Raw genomic sequence first — 19,021 nt, forward strand, 5'->3', positions numbered from 1 at the left:
GAATTCTGTGGAAACACCCATGTTTAAAAAACAGGTGGAGAAGTATCTGCAAAGAATATTGGATAAAACTATTTACAAAGTAGGAGATGATGATGTCTGTGAGACTAAGGGAAGAGTTTCAAGTAAGGAGTGGCCACTTGTCAAAAATGAGAAATCAAGTATGATGGAGACTTGAAAAGTGACCTTGAGCTTTAGCAACAGTTGGTGAGAAAGGGAAGCAAAGAATTCAGATTACTGTGGGATGGAGAATGAATGTGAATCAGGAAAGGGTGGTGAATGCTACCTACTTTTTCAAAGATTTTTTTGTGAAAAGCAGTATAATAGTAGTGGTTATGAGCTTGGACTAGACGAGACAGTCTGGGATCAAATTCTGGCTCTGCAGTTTATTAGCTTTGTGACTTTAGGCAAGTTGCTTAAACTTCTCAGTACTTCTGTTTCCCATCTGGAAAATGAGAAAAATAATAGTACCTGCCTTGGGGTTGTTGTGAGGATTCAGCTAATACATATAAAGCTCTTAGAAGATTGTCAGATTAAAAAACTTTTCAAGAAGTATTAGCCATCATCATCATTATTCTCATGCTGGAAAACTAGATTGGGGAAATAGGCTGGGATCAGATAATGAGGAGCCATATGTGTTAGTTGAGACAGTATGGATTTTATCCGAAAAGTAGCCAAAAACTGTCAAAGAATGTATATTTGACATGTTTAACCTTTGAAAAGGGTTACTGTTTTCCAAAAAAGATATCCCATATTCAGGTAGGTATGCTGCCACCAGGTGGCAGGTATATGTTATTGCTATACAGATGAAGCAGTGAAAACATGAGTTGTTGTTTTTTTTTTTAATATAAAATATTGAGTGATTCAAATAGCTAAATGGAAGCACCCTACTTCTAGCAGGGCACTTTGTTCCCAAAAAACTGATTAGTTAAGGAGAGAAAAAGAGCGTTATAGTAAAGATAGAGAGATTTCAAGGGAAGCTAAGAGAAGTATAGTTGGGCCTCATGGGAAACAGAACAGGCATTTGGAACCAATGCCATTCTCTCTATCATCCCTTATTTCACTTTCACAATATCTGATGCTCCTCTCTTTGCAGATCAGCTTCTTTTGCTTGTACATCAGTTTGCACATGACCAAAAATTAAGGATGAATCCCCAAATTTGTTCTATTCAATGGAATTGTTTCCCACTGTAGACGCTTAAAAAAAAAAAAGAAGGGGGAGAGAAAAATTATTTAAATAGTGCAAGCAAATCAATTCATAGAGTAAGCATCTAGCTTAGTGGTTCCCAAACTTTGCTGCACATTAGAAGCCTCTGGAAAGCTTTAAACAATTTCAAAGCCTAAGTCACACTCCAACCCCAAATCAGAAAGTCTGAGGTGTGATCCAGGACTCACTTTTTTTTTTTTTTTTTTTTTTGTGGTACGCGGGCCTCTCACTGTTGTGGCCTCTCCCGTTGCGGAGCACAGGCTCCAGATGCTCAGGCTCAGCGGCCATGGCTCACGGGCCCAGCCACTCCGCAGCATGTGGGACCTTCCCGGACCGGGGCACGAACCCATGTCCCCTGCATCAGCGGGCGGACTCTCAACCACTGCGCCACCAGGGAAGTCCATGACTCACTACATTTTAAAGATCCTCAATGTGCAGTAAAGTTTGGGACCCACTGACATAGCTAATTTGTGTGATTCTGCAAAACTAGGTGATTATACATCATGAACTCTTATATGCCAGCTACTTTACTTGGTGTGCAACTAAAGAAGTAAGGATGATTTCGTCAGAAGGAAAACTGGCTGTGCTGAATACACAAAAAGTATTTTAGTCTGCAACATGACTAGTAGGTTGATAACATAAATGTACTTTATGGGTGAGTTTAGGGATATTTATATGATTATTGCATCATGCACTGATTTTCAAATCCTTCAATAAGATTCATCTCCCCTCTGTTACTTTCTGGATATCTTTTCTAACTCTTTGTTCCGTAATTCCAAGAGAAGAATCTAATCAACTGCCTCTTTTCTCATCAGACTAGACTGAGAGGAGCAGCTGGGGTGTCCTGTATGGTAGGAGCTATGAGCACTGGCCAGTTTCCTCAGCAGGAAGTTCTAAATACATACTTTAAAAATACTTAAATATGTTTCACCTGCAAAAGAATACATATAAATTATATAGATAAGAAAAATGATTTTTAAAAAATGACCTCTATGCCTGTCACCCAGTTTAAGAAATATACACATTCAAATACATTTGAAACCTTTCCCAATCTAATCCCACCCCCTCTCTACCTAAGGTAACTACAATTCTGAATTTTCTTTATCAGTGCCTTGCTTTTCTGTACCACATATGTTTACATAATATATTAGTTTTGCTGTTTTTGAACTTAATGGTATCATATTATAAGCAGTATTTAATGATTTTCTTTTTGTTCAGTATTATGTAAAGATGTTCACACCTGCATACAATTCCATTATAGGAATTTACCTCATTTAGCATTCTCATATAAATGAGCATTTGGGTTGTTTCCAGTTTTTCTGTTACAAACACTGGTGCTGTGTTAACTTTTGCCCATTTTCCGATGCATATGCCCAAGGCCTAGCGGTGTGCAGAGATCATAATCCCATGGTCCCTCAGTCCTCGGGGAGTAGTGAGTGTGTTGTGTTGTGGAATGAGATAGGAAGAGGAAGCAAAACCAAAGCCAACTGATATTTATGTCTTTATTGTACACCCAGTTTCATCACAAATGATCTCTGACAGATCATTGGAGCTGTTGATGGGCACTGGATATCTGACAGGATGGGCCATTGAAGTGACCAGATATAGCAGTTCTTTTATTTTTTAAGTCGATATTTCCTGCAAAAAAAAATGCATATAAGAGAGAATAATATTCTATTATCTGTGGCTTATAAGTGAACAAACCTCAGATAATAAGCTGGCATGTATTTTTGCTGCTGAGGGTGATAGCATCTGTTACAGATATACCTTGTTTTAGGATTCTCCTTTACATGAACTGCTATTTATTTGTTTATTTTTGATGAGATTAAGCTTTATACTATGCAGAAACTAGATAAGGTTGGGGCAAAGTGCCATTGTTCTCACCGTTCAGTGTTAGCAGTAAATGAGGTGACAGTGAAATGAAACAGAAGTTGGTGGCATCTGAACAGTGAGGTGTAATAATCTGTCACTGTTAGCAGTTATGCTTATGGGATGTCTGGAGAGGGTGTCTGGAGAGGCTGATGAAAGAGGCCAGGCCCCAAGACAGCATAATTCCTGGGACTTCTGCCTTATTTCTGTCTTTTGGGATGAGATTTTTGGTAGATGTGTAGTTGTGTTATATCCTTTTAAAAATAGTGATACTAACATATGGGCCCATAGTTTTATTAGTGAATATTCTTTACAGATCTTTGGGGGAGGGAGGGAGGCAGTGAAAATCTCTCAGAAAAGAAAACAATTACCCATACTCTCATAACCTACAAGTAATCACTATTAACAGTTTGTTCATTCTTTGTTTCTATGTATATTTTTAAACTTAGCTTGAATCATACTCTGCATGCAGTTTTGGTCTCTTTTCTCCCCCAGCTTTATGTTGAGAGCATTTTCCCACATTAAATTTTTTTTGAAAACATTATCTTTGACAGGTACATAATATTACATAGTATGGTTGTATAGTAATGTAACCATGGACCTGATTTATCATTTTAGGTTTTTTTTTTAGAAACTATACAGGTATTCTGAAGTTCTGAGGAATAAGCCTAAAACTATTGCTATGGTTCCTGTTTTCTGTAAAAAAAAAAAAAAATTATCTTTTTTTTCACTCAGCAAATTTTTATTGAGAACCTATATGCAGGCACTATTCGAGACTTAAGAGTATTAAATAGGCTTTGATTTTGATTAAAAATCCCTGCCCTCCTGGAGCATCTCTTCTAGTTATTTGTTCTACAATAATAATTTGACTTCATATACTTCTTATAGTAACATGAGCCTAAAACAGTATTTTGATAATTTTATATACTTAGAACTGATTTGTTCTAAACACTATACTATAATCATTCCACTTTGTATTCTGTATGTTTTTTCATTTGGTATCATTTCATAATTGATACTATTTATTGAACTGTTTTTTCAAGCAACAGTTAAAAAGGAACTTTTATAATGTAGAATTCTAGTTTTTCTTCTACATAATTAAGTGAGAGTATGGGGGAGAAAAAGGGAAAGAAACAGTTGAAAAAAACTTTTCCAATTTAAGCATTAAAAGCTGGAAGAAATTTTATTTATTGATTGACATATAGTTGATCTACAATATTATATTATTTTCAAGTGTACAACATAGAGATTTAATATTTTTATAGGTTATACTCCATTTAAAGTTATTATAAAATATAGGCTATATTCCCTGTGCTGTACAATATATCCTTGTACCTTACTTATAATATTTTATACATAGTAGTTTGTACCTCTTAATCCCCTACCACTATATCTTGCCTCTTGCCCCACTGGTAACCACTAGTGTGTTCTCTATATCTGAGTCTGTTTCTGTTTTGTTATATTCATTTGTTTGTTCTGTTTTTTAGATTCCACATATAAGAGAAAACATACAGTATTTGTCTTTCTCTGTCTGACTTATTTCAGTAAGCATAAAACCTTCTGGTCCATCCATGTTGATACAAATGGCAGAAGTTCGTTCTTTTTTATGTCTGAGTAATATTCCATTGTATGTATACCACATTTTCTTTATTCATTCATCTGTTGATGGACGCTTAGGTTGCTTCCATATGTTGGCTATTGTAAATAATGCTACTTTGAACATTGGGGTGCATGTATCTTTTTGAATTACTGTTTTTGTTTTCTTCAGATATATCACCTAAGAGTGGACTTGCTGGATCATATGGTAAAACTGAAAGAAGTTTTAAGAGATCCTTCTAATCCTCCTCTTCATTGTACAGTTGAAAAAACTGAGTTCTCTTGAGGTTAAGTGGCTTGTCCAGTGTCACATAGCTAGTTTATTAGTCTCTGTAAACACAACAGTCCAGTACTCTAATATATGTAATCCATATTCTTTTTGAAACATTATTTTCACTCAAAAAATATTTGGACTTACTATGTGCCAGACAATGAAATGTGTTAAAATTTGCAAAATTAAGGTAACTTTTTCAGTTCCAGAATCCGTTTTCTTCTTAGACGTGAAAGTGTTCCAAAACTTTGAGAAAAATTCTGCATTGAATGAGGTTTTAGGATATAAATAAGACTGCTGTCTCCATAAGGTAAAGTCCTGTGGTCTTTTCCATATCTGATTTCATCGGGTCTATTTGGCACTGTTATTTTCCAACAGTTTGTATTTTGTCATATCGTTGGAAAATATTCTTCAGAGCATCTTTAAAGTGTTGCTTTTGTCTTCTTTGTTTTCAGTTGCCCTACTTCAGCTCTACATACAAATTGTGTTTGGGTCAACTGTGTTACTCTTCTGTGTTTTCATAGTTAGGTCCCTGAAGTTTTGTTGTAATAGCTTGTACAGCATTGTTCAACATTCATTAGGGAATATCACAAAGGTAAAGGCTGCACGGACAGGTACAAATAGTTACATAATTAGAATTAATTAGGATTTCTTAAATTTTCTACAGTAAAAACATAGCTACTTACAGCTGCTTTTGAAGACTAGAGAAAGTAGATAACATTTTTTAAATATTTTATAATTTCTTGGTGTATGTGTGTGTTGTGTGTGTGTTTTTTCCCTAGTGTTGTCAAAAAAGTATTTGTTTTGGTGATTTCATTTGTTCATGCCTTTAAACTTCCTGTTCTAGATTTAATGTTAGTGGTTTTAAGTTTAATGACAAATGAAGGAAAAGAGCTCAGAATGCATGGAATGCAAATTGGTGTAATGGAAAGAATACTGGCTTTGGAGTCAGATGTTCCTGTTCTATTTTGCTACTTTTGGGCAAGTAACTCATATTTGTCTTCAAATCTCAGCTTCCACATTCTTTTCTCAATATTTCATGACTTCTCCCTTACATTCCCATTCAAATTAAGTCTTTCTGTTTTAGACTTTCTTTAGTACCTATACTTTTTCTTCAAAGCACTTTTTGTCTCTTGAAATGATATATTTCTGTATTTGTCCATATTTGTTTAATTTTTTTCTTCCTACCTGGATTACAATTCAGAGGAGTAGGGTTTGTATCTGTTTCATTACTACCTACCCTGCACAGGGCAAACACATGATAATTTATTCCATAAACACAATAAATATTTTTTAAATAAATGAACTACTCATTACTGTCTGTCATATGCCAAGTTATTTCCTTCACAGCTGTAAAACTCTGCAACCACACCTCTTACAGAAAGCCTTTTTTGAGAAAATCAGGACAAGAGAAGTTCTCGTACTACCTCCTTAAAGATAACATAGGACTGTTGAGTTTACAAAATTGTACACTAACTTTTACCTTGTTTCTCACAACTCAATGAAATAATCGGCTGGCCTAGACTAAAAGATCCTACTGTTAAGACAGTGTATTTCGACTCATGTCTAGCTTTGTGCCTGGCACATAAACACCTGATGAACTCTCAAGAAACAAAACAGATTCCAGTTAGTACTTTTATTGAAGTGACATTATAAAAACTTGGCATTTTTTTTACAGCATTAAAAAAATTCCTTGTTTTATTGAGAATGATCATTTATAAATAAATATTGAGTTTATGAAATAAATTATTAGTCATTTTTATTTAATTATTCGTGTTCTGGTCCGGGTAAGACATTTGCTTGAGATCTGAATTAGTTTTGAAAGACAAGTGTATATGGACATGATATCTTTCCAGTAAATCTTGCAGCTATTTCCGTGCCTGCATATGTTAACATTTTTATAATTGGCTTCCAAATGACAAACACAGATGTCTGTAGTCTGAATTTCCAGCATGTTTTAGAATAAATGTTTTTCCAGTAATTTAAAGTGCCCCATTGCAGTATCAAATGATTAGCTAATTGAATAGAGTTTCTGGTTTTTGCTTATCTGCCAACTTGCCATTTTTCAGATTTAAAATAAAAATAGATAGCTATTTATGATGTGATTTATGATGTGCTCTTGTTCCTTTTCTCATGTTTTTACAAAACAGAACTCTTCCTAAAAAGCTATTATTTTTGTTTTTCTGAGAATTTCATTTTGTCATTTGTTTAGTTTTTCTGTTTATTTGTTTTGCCTAGTGGGGTAGAGAGATTATGGTGAGAGGGAATATTTTATGTTTTAATTCATTTAATTGCCACTTTGAATTCTGAGACCATGGAACTTTTTTAGATAGTGGAATTAGATATGTCAGTTTATCATCTTAGTTCTTAGGTTCTGTGGAACAGTGCTTAAAATTATTGCTTAATGTTAACTTTTCTATAAAAGGTATGTTATCTTTTTTTCACTCATCATGTATTTATTGAGTACTGTTCTAGATTTTGAATATATAGCAGTGAACAAAAGTTCTTACATTCATGGAGTTTACCTTCTGGTTAATTGTTCTGGAAAAAATAATATGACTTCATGTAATCAATAACATAGGCCTGAAACAATGTCTTGGTAATTTTATGTCCTTAGAAGTGATTAGTTCTACATACTGTAATAGAACTATTTTTTTTTTTTTTTTTTTTAATAGCTGCGTTGGGTCTTTGCTGCGCGCGGGCTTTCTCTAGTTGCAGCGAGCAGGGGCTACTCTTCACTGTGGTGTGTGGGCTTCTCATTGCAGTGCCTTCTCTTGTTGCAGAGCACAGGCTCTAGGCCTGCGGGCTTCAGTAGTTGTGGCACACAGGCTTCATAGTTGTGGCTCGTGGGCTCTAGAGCGCAGGCTTAGTAGTTGTGGCTCATGGGCTTAGTTGCTTTGCGGCATGTGGGATCTTCCTGGACCGGGGCTTGAACACTTGTCCCCTGCATTGTCAGGCGATTTCTTAACCACTGCGCCACCAAGGAAGCCCCTATTCTCCTTTTTTTTTTTTTTTTTTTGCGGTATGCGGGCCTCTCACTGTTGGGGCCTCTCCCGTTATGGAGCACAAGCTCCAGACACGCAGGCTCAGCGGCCACGGCTCACGGGCCCAGCCGCTCCGCGGCATGTAGGATCCTCCAAAACCGGGGCACGAACCCGTGTACCCTGCATTGGCAGGCGGACTCTCAACCACTGCGCCACCAGGGAAGCCCCCCTATTCTACTTTTTATTCCATATCTATTATTAACCTTTTCATTGGGTTCATTTAATAATGGATACTGTTGTCTCAGGCAGCGGGTTTTTTGTTTGTTTGTTTGTTTGTTTGTTTTTTGCGGTACGCAGGCCTCTCACTGTTGTGGCCTCTCCCTTTGCGGAGCACAGGCTCCGGACGCGCAGGCTCAGTGGCCATGGCTCACGGGCCCAGCCGCTCCGCGGCATGTGGGATCTTCCCGGACCGGGGCACGAACCCGTGTCCCCTGCATCGGCAGGCGGACTCTCAACCACTGCGCCACCAGGGAAGCCCCTGTTTGTTTGTTTTTTAATCAGTCTTTTTATAGTACAGGATTTTAGTTTTCTCTTTTGTTATGTATTTGTAAGTATAAATAAATATTAAATATAAATTATATATCCTAACAGAGTTGGAATTTTAAACAAAATCTTCATCATTGCCCTGATATCCTCTGCTGTCTGAATATATTTTTAAATCTTAAGAATGTCATTAGCATTTTTTTGCTTTTGCATTCTTTCTGAGGGATCGTTTTAAAATGATGTCCCTAGACTTTTGATTCTATTTACAGATAATATATAATAGTGTTTCAGTTGGTTTATTTTTAAGAATGAATTTGCTCTCCAAAGTAGTTTAAATGCATTCCAGCAGCTTAATAATGTACAAATAGAGGCAACTGGTCTTGCATCTGTTCCTTAAGCAGATAGTAGAATAACTGACTAGTTGCTGATGAACTGGGGAAGAAATTTAAATGTGATATATTTTTATATTGCAAAGTCAGTGATTAGATATTTCTGACTTATTAATTAGACACATTTGTTAAGTAAACAATACAGATCTGTAAACTTTTCTTCATTTAGAGCAGACAAAAGTATAACATGCTGTATGTTATTCTATAGATTCTAGTATTTGTCACATATTTTGATAGTTAATGATATCAACATCATCAAGATTGCTTTAATCCTTTATATCATAAGACATTTACTGGCCATCTTTGTAATTGGTCTAATATATATATTAATATGTTCGTATATTTCCTCTGTTTCCTCTTTTTAAGGCACAAAGGGCTTACACCTGTTCTTATGCTTTTGTTTCTCTCAGAATGACTGAGTTCAAATAAAATTTAGGAATTGGTAGTTAATAGTTGCTTCATATAAAATTTGGAAAATTTATGCACCAAAAAGGAAATTTCAAGTGAGCATAAGGAAAAATACCTGTAATCCCAAATCCAGAGACAGACCAAAGTTGTTATGGTTATATTCTTCCAGAATTTAATCCATGCCTCTGTGTATAATGTTATTAAAATTTAAAATAGGTATAATTGTTGAAGGCTGTGAGCCTGAGGCCTGCCTTATCTTTGTTAAAAGAGATGCACTTAATTTTCCTTTTACTAAAAAAGGTTATATTGCAGGGGGCTTCCCTGGTGGTGCAGTGGTTGAGAGTCCGCCTGCCGATGCAGGGGACACGGGTTCGTACCCCGGTCCAGGAAGATCCCACATGCCGCGGAGCGGCTGAGCCCGTGAGCCATGGCCGCTGAGCCTGCGCGTCCGGAGCCTGTGCTCCGCAGCGGGAGAGGCCACAACAGTGAGAGGCCCGTGTACCGCAAAAAAAAAAAAAAAAAAAAAAGGTTATATTGCAATATTATACCTAATGTTGTGTATAAACATTTACTATTAATAATGGTTTACATTAATATTTTTAATATTAATAATGGTTTGCATTAGTATTATTTTAATTGAATTAATCTAGTGTTGCTCAAAATATGTTATCCGTATCTTCTGATACAGGTAGTGATGAGATATTTTAGGTGATATCCTGATCTAATATTAAATAAGAATGGATAGTATTGTAAAAAAAAAAAAAAAAAGTTACTACTTTTCCAGGTTTCTTTAACCAGGTTCCTTATAAGCCAAAAGTCTGATACTTACAGATCCTTAGCACCCCTCTAACACTTGCCTGTTTCTCTTTAATTTTAATAATACAGTTTTATTTTTCATTGTATTCATTTTTGTTTTTGTTTTTAAAAAAATGACAAGTGATACTTTTAATTTATGCCAAGAATAGAAAGTATCCTTTTTTTTTTTTTTTTTTTTTGCGGTATGTGGGCCTCTCACTGTTGTGGCCTCTCCTGTTGTGGAGCACAGGCTCCGGACGTGCAGGCTCAGCGGCCATGGCTCACGGGCCCAGCCGCTCCACGGCATGTGGGATCTTCCCGGACGGGGGCACGAGCCCACGTCCCCTGCATCGGCAGGCGGACTCTCAACCACTGCGCCACCAGGGAAGCCCGACAGTATCCTTTTAAAATAAATTTAAATAAGAAAAGTACACTAGTTAAAACATATTAAGTAACTGGTAAGTTTAGGTGACATTAGGATATGGCAAAAATCCTGATGATGGTATGCAAATGATTAAGGGCGAGGAGGCTCTACTGTTTGATACTGAAAATATTTATAATTTTTCCCATTATAAACAAGTCTGCAATGATCATTTGTATAGCTAAAGCTTTTTGCATGAAATAATTACATTTACTAATATACATAAGTGGAAGTTGCAGAAATTCCACAAAGCAAATGCATTTAGAACTCCTATGTTTTCATATAATCTCATATCCAGAGATTATACTCCTACCAAACAGTGAATAAGAATGCCTGTTTTTTATTCTACCCAACTCTGGGGTAGAATAGACATGATATTTTCTTTAGACATGATATTTTTAGTTCTTCTCAACATTTGAACAGCATTCATTCAGAAATACCTAGTTTCTTTGCAATTTAGTAGTCATTTTTGTGTTAAACACAGTAACCATGGTCCATTATTTTGTCATCATTTTAGTGATGGGTTGATCTTTTAAAGAAAGTGACTCCAAATCTACTTTTTTCTTAGTGCTTATAAAGAAAAATTATCTTTGGCAATAACGATGATTTTTTTTTTTCTGTAGCTTGCCCAGTTTCGACAAAGGAAAGCTCAATCTGATGGGCAGAATCCTAAGAAGCAGAAGAAAAAGAGGAAAACTTCAAGTAGTAAACATGACATGTCAGCATACCATGCTGTGAATATTGAGCAGTCACAGAGTGATGAGATGTGCACAAATAGTTCTCAGAGATTAGGCTCAGCTGTGACTCCTGAATCCACAATAATGAGAACTCTACACAGTGGAGAAATAGTTAAACATGACCAGGTCTTCTCTGTTGAAGTAAGTATTCATCCAGATTTTTAAATACTAGCATTCTAAGTGTAAAGTTGTTGTAATGACAACACTCATTAGCACCCTATGCAATTTTTGTGAGCTTGATTTAACAAACACTTACTGAGCAGCTGTATTACACCAAAGATTGAGCACCAAGGATACAAAGATAAATATGACAGTCTCTATCCTTGAAAGTCACTCTGGTGGGGAAGGTGGATGTAAGATAGACTGTGTACCTTGATTAGAGCCATGCTAGCAACAATGCACATGGTGCCCTAAAGTACCATGATTTGGGGGAATGCCCAAATCAGTCTTGTGTGTGTTATTTGGGAAAGTTTCCAGGAAGAGAACCAAGTCTTGAGGTGTAAGTTAGAGTTAGCTAGAGGCAAAGAAGTAGGGCAGACAACCTCCATGCTAAAGAATCAGCATTCTCAAAGACATGAAACAGTGTGATGTGATTTGGAAACCTTAAGTAGTTTAGTTTTAAATGGATCTCAAAGTGATCAGGATAGGATGGTGGTAATGGTGAACAGAGGGAGGCTGTACCTGGCCCATAGAAAGTTTTCCGCAATAATTGCTAATTTTCTTCCTCCCGTTAATGATGGAAATTTCAAGAATAAGGAGATGAGGGACAAGTTAAGAGTGGATTGGGTGGTGGTGGGATGGTGGAGCTACCAAGACCAGGAGTAGAGAACAATGGGATGCTTAGGAGGAAGAGTGTTGTACAAGGCAAAAAATTATCATTTGGATTGTGCCCTGGCATATTTAGGTGGAAATAGGATTTAGATATATAGGGATTTGAGCTTTAGTCAAGAGTCAGAAATGTCATAGAGATTTGCTATTCATCATAAAAGTGGATCTGAGTTTTTCCTTCTTAGAGTTTTTTGAACATTTTGGATACATAGATTAATGTTTTTCATCAACTTTGGGAAGTTTTCAGCCATCATATCTTTGAATATTCTTTCTGACTCTTTCCTCTCCTTCTGAGTCTCCCTTATTCATATGTTAAATTAGTATGTTTGTTGCACAGGTCTTTGATGATCTGTTCATTTTTTTTAAATTCTTTTTTCTTTTTCTCAGACTGGATAATTTCAGTTGAACTATATTGAAGTTTGCTCTGATTCTTCTTCCTCCTCAGATCTCCTGTTTAGCCCCTCTAGTAAATTTTACATTTCAGTTACTTTACTTTTAACTCCAGAATTTCTCTTTGGTTCTTTTATAAATTCTTTCTTTTTTTATATTCCCTATTTGGCGAGGCATTGTTCTTATAATTTTCTTTAGTTTTTTAGACATTATTTCGTTCATTTATTTGACTTTTTAAAAAATAGCTAATTTAAAATCTTTGTCTATTAAGTCCAATATCTATGTTTCCTCAGGGACAGTTTCTACTGACTACTGTTTTTCTTGTGTATGGGCCATACTTTCCTTTTTCTTTGTGTATTTGTAATTTTTAAAAAATTTATTTTTGGCTGCATTGGTCTTCTTTGCTGCAAGTGGGCTTTCTCTAGTTGCAAAGAACAGGGGCTACTCTTCATTGCGGTGTGCAGGCTTCTCATCGCGGTGGCTTCTTTTGTTGCATAGCACATACTCTAGGCACGCGGGCTTCAGTAGTTGTGGCGCGTGGGCTCTAGAGTGCAGGCTCAGTAGTTGTGGCACACGGGCTTAGTTGCTCCACGGCATTTGGGATCTTCCCGGACCAGGGCTTGAACCCGTGTCCCCTGCATTGGCAGGTGGATTCTTAACCACTGTGCCACCAGGGAAGCCCTGTATTTGTAATTTTTTGTTGAAATCTAGATCTTTTGTATAATACAATATAGTAACCATGGTGCTTGATTTGATTTGAAGATGTTTTTATTTTCATTTTCTGCCTAACAAATCAATACTTGGGCTTTCACTGGAATTTTAGCATTTCAAGTGCAGAGTGTCTTGTTCACCATTTTATCCTCAGTAGCACAGTTCTTGGTACACGATATGCATTTAATCAGTAGCCATTTAAAAGATTAAATAAGTGAGCGAACCGTAAGGACTTGCATCATGCAAGTGGGTTTTTTTTGGCTTTTTTTTTTTGGCCGCGCTGGGTCTTCATTGCTGCACACAGGCTTTCTCTAGTTGTGGCGAGTGGGGGCTACTCTTTGTTGCAGTGCACAGGCTTCTCATTGCGGTGGTTTCTCTTGTTGCTGAGCACAGGCTCTAGGCGCACGGGCTTCAGTAGTTGCAGCATGCAGGCTCAGTAGTTGCAGCATGCAGGCTCAGTAGTTGTGGCACGTGCGCCCCAGAGTGTGCAGACTTCAGTGGTTGCAGCGTGTGGGCTCAGTAGGTGCGACACACAGGCTGTAGAGCACACCGGTTTCAGTAGTTGCAGTGTGCAAGCTCAGTAGTTGCAGCACATTGGCTCAGTTGCCCATGGCATGTGGTATCTTCCCAGACCAGAGATCGAACCGATGTCCCCTGCATTGGCAGGTGGATTCTTAACCACTGGACCACCTGGGAAGTCCCATGAAAGTGTTTTAGATTTAAAAGAGGGCCACATAAGTTAGGAACCACTGCTACAGGATTTTAGAATAGGAGTAAGCTTATTTCTGTTCTGGCATCATAACTACGTCAGAGAGGAGGTTGACTTGGAACTTGATCTTGAGTGCTGAATAAAATTCCCGTAAGTATAGATGAGAAAGGAGACAGTGATGCTTCCTGTTTGGTTTTTTTTTCGGTTTTTGCTTTTTTTGTTTGTTTGGTTGGGATTTTTTTGTTTTTTGTTTCCGTTAAGTTTTGGGGGCTCATTGGACAGGTACTTTATTATCTTTCTCCATTTTGGAGGAATACTTCTCAGACTTCCATGTATATACAGATCACATGTGGGATCTTTTTTAAAATGTAGATTCTGATTCAGCAGGTCTGGGTGGGGCCCATGAATCAGCTTTTTAAAAAATTTTTAATGTTTTTAAATTGAAATATAGTCGATTTACAATGTTGTGTTAATTTCTGGTGTACAGCAAAGTGATTCAGTTATAAGTATATATACATATACTTTTGTATATATATGCATCCATATATATGTATATGTACTTATTCAGATTCTTTTCCATTATTACAAGGGTTTATTACGAGATATAGAATATAGTTCCATGTGCTATACAGTAGGATCTTGTTGTTTATCTATTTTATATATAGTAGATTGTATCTGCTAATCCCAAAGTTCTAATTTATCACTCCCTGCCTTTCCTCTTTGGTAACCATAAGTTTGTTTTCTACGTCTGTGAGTTTGTTTCTGTTTTGTAAATAAGTTCATTTGTGTCATTTTTTTTAGATTCCACATGTAAGTTATATCATATGATGTTTGTCTTTCTCTGTTTGACTTACTTCACTTACTATGATAATCTCTAAGTCCATGCATGTTGCTGCAAATGGCATTATTTCTTTATTTTATGGCTGAGTAATACTCCATTTTATATATATATATATATATATCAATCACATCTTCTTTATCCATTCATCTGTCGATGGACACTTAGGTTGTTTCTGTGTCTTAGCTATTGTAAATAGTACTGCTTTGAACATTGGGGTGCACGTATCCTTTCCAATTAGAGTTTTCTCCAGATACATGCCCAGGAGTGGAATTGCTGGAACATATGGTAATCATATGAGTATTATGTTGGCTGTGAGTTTGTGATAAATAACTTTTATTATGTTGAGGTATGTTCCCTCTATACCAACTTTAGTAAGAGTTTTTATCATGAATGGATATTTCACAAAAATAAACTCAAAATGGATTAAAGACCTAAACATAAGACCAGATACTATAAAACTCTTAGAGGAAAACATACGCAGAACACTCTTTGGCATAAATTGCAGCAATATCTTTTTCGATCTGTCTCCTAGAGTAATGGAAATAAAAAGAAAAAAAACACCTAATTAAACCCAAAAGCTTTTGCACAGCAAAGGAAACCGTCAACAAAACGAAAAGACAACGCACAGAATAGGAGAAAATATTTGCAAGTGATGTGACCGACAATGGATTAATCTCCAAAACTTACAAACAGCTCATATGGCTTAATATCAGAAAAACAAACAACCCAATCAAAAAATGGGCAGGAGACCTATATAGGCATTTCATCAAAGAAGATATACAGATGGCCAAGAGGCACATGAAAAGATGCTCATCATCGCTAATTATTAGAGAAATGCAAATCAAAACTACAATGAGATACCACCTCACACCAGTCAGAATGGCCATCATTACAAAGTCTACAAACAATAAATGCTGGAGAGGGTGTGGAGAAAAGGGAACCCTCCTATACTGGTGGGAATATAAATTGGTATAGCCACTATGAAGAACAGTATGGAGGTTCCTTAAAAAACTAAAAATAGAGCTAACATATGATCCAGTAATCCCACTCCTGAGCATATATCTGGAGAAAACCATGGTTCAAAAGGATACATGCACCCCAGTGTTCATTGCAGTGCTGTTTACAATAGCTAAGACATGGAAACAGTCTAAATATCCATTGACAGCTGAATGGATAAAGAAGATGTGGTACATATATATACAATGGAATATTACTCAGCCATTAAGAAGAATGATGGATGGACCTAGAGTCTTTCATACAGAGTGAAGTAAGTCAGACAGAGAAAGACAAATATCATATGATATTGTTTATATGTGGAATCTAAAAAAATGATACAAATGAACTTATTTACAAAACAGAAACAGACTCACAGACTTAGAGAATGAATTTATGGTTACCAGGGGGAAGGGTGGGGGGGGGGATAGATTGGGAGCTTGAGATTAACATGTACACACTGCTGTATTTAAAATATATAACCCTATTAGAATTTTTTAATGTTTCTTTATGTGTATACACAGGATAATTTTATAGATGTAAACATTATGTTTAATTGTATTCAATAACATGAACACAAAAGTGGAATGATAATAAAATAAGATAACCAACAAGGACCTACTGTATAGCACAGCAAATTCTGCTTAGTAGTCTGTAATAACCTAAATGGGAAAAGAACTTGAAAAAGAATAGATACATGTGTATGTATAACTGAATCACTTTGCTGTACACCTGAAACTAACACAACATTGTTAATCAACTATACTCCAATATAAAATAAAAATTTTTTAAATTCTTAAAAAAGAATGGATGTTGAATTTTATCAAATGCTTTTTCTGCATCTATTGAGATGATCACGTGGTTTTTGTCTTTTCTTCTGTTGATGTCGTGTATCACATTGATTGATTTGCATATGTTGAACCATCCTTGTGAACCTCAGATGAATCCAGCTTAATCATGGTGTATGATCCTTTTGTTTGTTTGTTTGTTTGTTTGTTTTGCGGTACACGGGCCTCTCACTGTTTGACCTCTCCTGTTGCGGAGCACAGGCTCCGGACGCACAGGCTCAGCGACCATTGCTCACGGGCCCAGCCGCTCCACGGCATGTGGGATCTTCCCGGACCGGGGCACGAACCCGTGTCCCCTGCATCAGCAGGCCGACTCTCAACCACTGCGCCACCAGGGAAGCCCGTATGATCCTTTTTAATGTGTTGGTGGATTTGGTTTGCTAATATTTTGTGGAGGATTTTCACATCTATGTTCATCAAAAATATTGTATGGTAGTTTTCTTTTTTTGTGGTATCTTTGTCTGGTCTGGGTATCAAGGTGATAGTGGCTTCATACAATGACTTTGGGAGTTTTCCCTCCCCTTTAATCTTTTGGAAGAATTTGAGTAGGATTGATATAAGTTCTTCTTTGTATGTTTAGTAATCTCCCAGTGAAGCCATCCAGTTCTGGACTTTTGTTTGAAGGGAGTTTTTTAAAATTACAGATTCTGTTTCACTTCTAGTGATCAGTCTGTTCAAATTCTCTATTTCTTCTTGATTCAGTTTTGGTGGGCTGTATGTTTCTAGAAACTGGTCCATTTCTTCTAGGTTGTCCAACTTGTTGGCACATAATTGTTCATAGTATTCTCTTATGGATTTTTGTATTTCTGTGGTATTGGTTGTTATTTCTCCTCTTTCATTTCTTATTTTATTTTGGTCCTCTTTTCTTCTTGGTGATCCCTGCCAGAGGTTTGTCGATTTTTTCCTTTCAAAACACCAGCTCTTGGTTTTTATTTGATTTGGTGATTTTTATTTGGTGATTATTTCTATGTTTTATTTTGTTTTATTTTATTTTATTTGGGGGGGTGTATGCAGGCCTCTCACTGTTGTAGCCTCTCCCATTGCGGAGCACAGGCTCCACACGCACAGGCTCAGCGTCCATGGCTGACGGGCCCAGCCCCTCCGCAGCGTGTGGGATCTTCCCGGACCGGGGCACGAACCCGTATCCCCTGCATCGGCAGGCAGACTCTCAACCACTGCGCCACCAGGGAAGTCCTCTATTGTTTTTTAAATTTCTGTTTTATTTATTTCCTCTCTGATCTTTATTATTTCCTTCCTTCTGCTGACTTTAGGTTTTGCTTTTCCTTCTTCTTCTAATTCTTTTAGGTGGTAGGTTAGGTTGTTGATTTGAGAAATTTCTTGTTTTTTGAGCAAGTCGTGTGTCACTATGAACTTCCCTCTTAGGACTGCTTTTGCTGCATTTCATAGCTTTTGTATGGTTGTGTTTTCATTGTCATTTGTCTCAAGGTATTTTTTTAATTTCATTGTTGAGCCATTAGTTTTTTAGTAGCATATTGTTTAGTTTCCCTGTAATCATTTTTTCTCATTTTTCTCTCTGCAGTTGATTTCTACTTTCATGCTGTTGTGATCAAAAAAGATGCTTGAAATAATTTCTATTCTTTTAAATTTGTTTAGGCTCGTCATGTGTCCTAGTATGTGGTCTATCCCAGAGAATATTACGTGTGTGCTTGAAAAGAATGTAGTCTGTTTTGGGGGGATGTAATGTCCTGAAAATATCAATTAAGTCTAACTGTTCTATTGTGTCATTTACGATCTCTGTTGCTTTATTGATTTTCTGTCTGGAAGAGCTGTCCATTGATGTCAGAGGGGTGTTAAAGTCTCCTATTATTATTATATTTCCTTCAGTTTCTCCCTTTATGTCCGTTAGTATTTGTTTTATGTAGTTGCTTCTATATTGGGTTCATATATCGTTCATATTTGTTGAGTGAAAAAATGAATTATCTGGGTCTCTTTTTTCACTTGTAAAATTAGATTCTTAGATTTGATGAGAGCATGTGAACAGTGAAAGCAGTGAAAATTTAGGTTTCCTCTTTGACTCTTCCTAGTACTTCTAAGCTGAGGGAAGCTTAGAAAAGCCACTCACTTCATACCCAAATCCCAGGGATGTAAGGATGAAGCAAGAATGTCTTTGAAAGTTTTTTGTAAGCTGCAACAGTGTTAATAACAACAGAGGTTGGTAATTTTCTTCAAGTTGTTGCTACTTTTCTAGCACCAAAATTTGATGATTCTTCATTTTAAAGAAATTGAACTTTTTGGAGTAACAGTTTAAGACTTTATTTTATTTAAAAGAGATGTAAGAATTAGAGGGATGATATCTTTTTTGGTGCTTTTGTCTTACAAATGATTTGTAGTGTATAAAAGACCCTGTGTGAAAGTACTTCTTGATACTTTTATATTTAGAAAACTGCCTAGTGATAAATTTTAGATGTGTTATTTAGCCATTGTGATTCATAATCAGTGGAATTTTAAAAGAATTTTAATAAT

General features: G+C 36.4%; 1 protein-coding gene across 10 annotated transcripts in view; it reads left to right on the plus strand.

Moving 5' to 3' along the window:
- Nucleotides 1-19,021, plus strand: part of AKAP9 (A-kinase anchoring protein 9) — a 144,712-nt gene that overhangs the window by 11,049 nt on the left and 114,642 nt on the right. For all 10 annotated transcript variants that reach the window (XM_060304571.1, XM_060304572.1, XM_060304578.1 and 7 more), the window contains exon 2: nt 11,104-11,358. In XM_060304571.1, the coding sequence (XP_060160554.1) occupies nt 11,104-11,358 (255 nt within the window). The remainder of the gene's footprint in view (nt 1-11,103; nt 11,359-19,021) is intronic.

The sequence above is a fragment of the Globicephala melas genome, chromosome 9 (assembly GCF_963455315.2).
Source record: "Globicephala melas chromosome 9, mGloMel1.2, whole genome shotgun sequence".
NCBI classification, from domain to species: domain Eukaryota; kingdom Metazoa; phylum Chordata; class Mammalia; order Artiodactyla; family Delphinidae; genus Globicephala; species Globicephala melas.